This window comes from Mastomys coucha, unplaced genomic scaffold (genome assembly GCF_008632895.1).
Source record: "Mastomys coucha isolate ucsf_1 unplaced genomic scaffold, UCSF_Mcou_1 pScaffold22, whole genome shotgun sequence".
Classification (NCBI taxonomy): Eukaryota; Metazoa; Chordata; class Mammalia; order Rodentia; family Muridae; genus Mastomys; species Mastomys coucha.
This window is the reverse complement of record NW_022196905.1, coordinates 132,388,250-132,392,968: the sequence shown is the minus strand read 5'-3', so window position 1 is coordinate 132,392,968 and position 4,719 is coordinate 132,388,250. Positions and strand designations below refer to the sequence as shown.

The following is a 4,719-nucleotide window of genomic DNA, read 5'->3' as shown; positions in this document are numbered from 1 at the left end:
CTTGCTGGCTGTGGCTGGAAAGAGCAGAATTAACTCTTCCTTCCTGCTTGAGTCCTGCACACCATCTAACCAGCTCCCCTTGGGCTGGCAGGGCCCCAGTTTTTCCTGCTTTGGTCACTCTCAGATAAAAAAATCACTGCCAGTTGAAACAGCTTTCCCTGCCAAAAAAAAAAAATGTAACATAACTTAAAGTAAAATAAAATAAGATAGAGAGCAAGTGGGAAGAACATTGTGATATCAGACTTGTGTCTGTATACTTCTGCACAGGAGAGTGAAAACCACCCATATACCACAGGTACAGGCATGTGCGTGGGCGCGTGTATACACACACACACACACACACACAGGCAGAGAGAGAGAGAAAGAGAGAGAGAGAGAGAGAGAGAGAGCGAGTGAGAGAGAGACAGACAGACAGACAGACAGACAGACAGACAGACAAAGACAGAAACACAAAGATAGGCCCCAAAACAGGCATAGACACTTGTAGACACATATACCACACAGACATAAATACATTACACACATACACACATATGCACACATATACACATATATACATGCCAGAAGACATAGACACAGGAACACACACACACACACACACATCTACACCCTAACACATGTATACATATAGAGAACAGAGACACACACAGATAAACACAGAAGCACACACACATGCACACAGTTTCAGATAAAAACCCAAAATACATTCACAAGCACAGACACAACGCGCACAACCCACCTAAGCTGATGTCCATCTCCAACCCCAACATGGTCCAGCCTTGCTCACCCATTTTACTCACGTTCCCCTGGGCTGCTGGTAGGACCAGGAGTGGAGGTATGCCTGAAGGGAGTTTCTGGTCAGTCACATCCCTGAAGAAACACTGAGTGTGAGTGTTGATGGAGGTTGACCAGATGGAAATTAGATTTGCAAAGAGCAGACCATGGCTGACTGGTTATTTATCCTCTGCCTAAATCTGGGTCACTAAAGTAAAGTGAGCACAGTAACATGGGGTGAGTACAGTGGTTAGGAGGAACACTCATGGGGTGAGTACAGTGGTTAGGAGGAACACACATGGGGTGAGTACAGTGGTTAGGAGGAACACACATGGGGTGAGTATAGTGGTTAGGAGGAACACACAAGGAAGAGCCTTACCAGTTCACTAATAGTTAAGATGACTGAAGAATTACATACTTCTCTTTTATAATAAACAGAGCTCCACAGAGAGTGAGAAAATGCAACTTTCCTGCCACTACAGTCTAGAGAGCACAATAAATTATGTTACTGTTCTTATACAAACAGTCATTAGGAAATATAACACCTCCTCCAACCTGTGCCATCCCACCCCACCCCTGCTTTTTTGACACAGGGTTTCTTGCTCATTGACCCTAGGCCAAAGAGTCCTTTAACTCTTAACTTTTCTGTCTTCATTAAAAGGTCACTCTCAACCACACAAGAAATTCAAGTTCACTTCAGATGTAGGAATCTTGAAGTGATGGTTGATAATGGTGTTGATGATGGTGATGGTGATGGTAGTGATGACAATGATGGTAATGATAAAGATGATGATGACCATGTTCTTGCTTCCAGGCCTGACAGACTGAGCTTGATACTTGGGCCCCACATGGTGGAAGGAGATAACTGACTTCCTCCAATTCTCTTCTCACCTCCACATGCCTAGGGTTAAGACTCAGACTCATTCAAGATTCTGGATTTCTTACCCAGCAAGCAAGGCCTCATCATGTGGCGTGGTCACCTTCAGATAACTTCCACTTGAGTGACCCACTAAAGCATTGCAGGGCAAAGTAGGAGGTTGAGCACAGTACCAGATCTCCCCAGACACCACATCCTTGTACTGGCAGGTAGACCCTTTGGCTCCAGTTGACTGGGGGTCCACATTGCAGATGACAGTCTCTTGAGAGCCATTTGTTCCCCGGAAATATCCTCTAAAATCAACAGTGGCTCGTTTTTCTCTCCAGACTCTTTGCAGGACCCCAACTGCCTCACTGGAGTGGATCAGCCGCACTTGCACCTGGACCCATCCAGCCCAGAGCAGGGGGAAGGACAAGAGGTAAGTGCCATTCTCCAGATCCTTCACCTTTCCTGGGACTCCTGCTCTCAATTCTGGGCCCAGCAGCTGTGCCCGAAACAGATCTCCCCCATGAGACTTGGGCCTACCCCAGTGATCCCTAGCCACAAGGATGGCCTCTAGGTTACTTCCCAAAGTAAAGGTGGCCTGGACTTGGCTCTTCAAGTGGTAAGTAGAGGTTCTGGGGCTGGTAGAAGCCAAAAAATCATCCCTGTGTCCACCAGTTGGAGGCCAGTATAGAAAGTTGGTCAGGTTGGGCAGTTCTTGAAAGAGAGAGTCCCAGTCGATAGATTCTGAGACATGTTCAGTAGCAGGATGGGGTTGTGGGAGCCAATGGATCGTGGGCCCATGCCAAGGCTTCATGAGGCAGAACACCTGTGGGTGTAAGAGAGAGGATTATGCCTGTGTGCTGTGTGTGTCCCATTTTCTTCCTCGAAGGAGGTGTTCCTATTGGCTGAGTAGCACCTAGGTGTCCTACCTGCCTGTGTCTTTCTGTCTGTCCTTCATAAGCCTGGCATTTGAGTCACCGTGACCCTTATGTGAAAGAAACTTCTCAAGGCTGGCGTGATTGTGTTAGTAGAATTTCTGGAAATTCCTCCTGGAGTCACCCTATGTTAATAGGGATATTGGAGGTCCCAGTGATGTTCTTTTTCATTTTTTTTTTTTTGATGTAAGTGTATGAGTGTTTTGCTTTCATCTATGTACCATATAAAAGTCTGGTGCCCAAGGAGAACAGAGGGAACACTGTCTCACCTGAAACTCAAGGGACAAATTATGTGACCTGCACTATGGGTCCTAGGTAGTGAACCTAGGGCCTCAATAAGAGCAGTCAATGCTTTTAATCCCTGAGCCATTTCCCCAGCTTTGAATGCCTGTTGGGCATTTTCTTTCTAAACTCTCTCTCTCTCTCTCTCTCTCTCTCTCTCTCTCTCTCTCTCTCTCTCTCTCTCTCTCTGTGTGTGTGTGTGTGTGTATGTGTGTGTGTGTGTATGTATGTGTATGCATCTTTTGGCCTGAAAGTGAATATAAGAGGACAATTTGTAGGGTCATTTCTCTCCTTCATCCATTTCTAGGAGATCAAGTTCAGGTCATCAGGCTTTGTAACTAGCTCCCTCACCTGCTGAGCTATCTTGCTGATCCCATTGTTGACATTATCTGATATGCTAGAGAATAGTAGCTTAGATGCTTACACATTCTGCAGACCCAAGAATTTAAAAATCTAAACTGGCAGTGGAAAGAGAGAACCAAGAGAAATCTCACTGTGTACATTGGTAGATCAGCAAGATTTGAGGGTAAGTAGAACTAAGAAATGGGGCTAAGGAGACCAGGTAATGGATTCTGTGAAGGTTTATCTCAATACTATGTTCATGGACATGGATAGTATATAATATATGCATATAAATGCTACTTAACTAACCTGTATATTGAATACAGTGAGAATCAACACCTGAATTACTTCTATGTGTGTTTGTAAATTACAAACTGATTATAACATGTATAAGCTTTAGATAAGGCCAGGTAGGGCATGTTTATAGTCCCAGGCCTCAGGAGGTGGGGGCAGGAGAATTTAGTTTCAGGTCACTCTTGGATAATTTGAGGGCAGAGTTCCTGGGGGAGTGGAACAAGACCTGAATGGATGAATTCTTGAGTATGCTATTGATATAGATACAGCTATGTCAAAGACCCAAATGCCTCAGACACATGGGAAATTGGTATACCCTTCCCCAAGCTAGTCTTAAGGAAATGGCAAAACCTTCCCTCCTGGTCTGAGAGTGAATGTGATGACCACCAAGACCAGCATCAGCTGTGAAGTGGAGTTAGCCAGAATCTAGATGCTACAGAGGGCAGAGCTGGAGAGGTGACCCAAGCCCTTTGAAATATGCCAGAAGATAATGTGTGGACCAAGCCATTAGAAAAAGAAGCTGTAAAGTTAAAGTTGCCATAGAGACCCTGAGATGCAGAGATGCCAGAGATGCAGAGCCAGGTGATACATGCCAAGGAAAACTGCTAAGAGGAAGTGGAGCCAGCCAAAGAGAGGATTCTGCTGCAGTACAATGCTGACAGGAGTTGGAGATCTGAAGAGCACTTTGACATCAGACATGGAGGGCCAGACTTTACAGTTTGCCCTGCCAGTTTTTAGTCTTGCTTTGGTACATTTCCTCACTGTGACATTTTTGAATGGTAATGTATATCCTATGACACTGAAAGTATGTGTTCTGCTCTTTTATTTTGATTTTATATCAGATCACAGTTAAGTGATTGCACGAATCTCATAAGAGACTTTGAATGTTGGATTATTAACATTGTTGAGACTGCTATAGACTATGGGGACTTTTGAAGTTGGACTAAATGTAATTTGTATTATGCTATGGTTAGTTATGGCCCCCATAGATCCATGTATTTGAACAAGCCTGTGGGGACAGGAAGTGGAATTTGCTGGTTTGAATATGTTTGGCCCATAGGAAGTGGCACTATTAGGAGATGTGGTCTTGTTGGAGGAAGTATCCCACTGTGTATGTGGGCTTTGAGTTCTCCTATGCTTAAGCTCTGCCCAGGGCAGAAGTGACACTGTTCCTGTCTGCCTTTAGATCAGGATGTGGAACCCTTAGCTCCTCCAGCACCAAGTCAGCCT

General features: G+C 44.9%; 1 protein-coding gene across 1 annotated transcript in view; it reads right to left on the bottom strand.

Moving 5' to 3' along the window:
• The window catches only part of LOC116104687 (NXPE family member 3-like), a 16,326-nt gene that overhangs the window by 7,593 nt on the left and 4,014 nt on the right, over window positions 1-4,719 (bottom strand). Inside the window, exons 2-3 of the mRNA XM_031391179.1 lie at window positions 1,720-2,462; window positions 740-870 (exon numbers count right to left, since the gene is read on the bottom strand). Of these exons, the coding sequence (XP_031247039.1) occupies window positions 740-870; window positions 1,720-2,462 (874 nt within the window). The remainder of the gene's footprint in view (window positions 1-739; window positions 871-1,719; window positions 2,463-4,719) is intronic.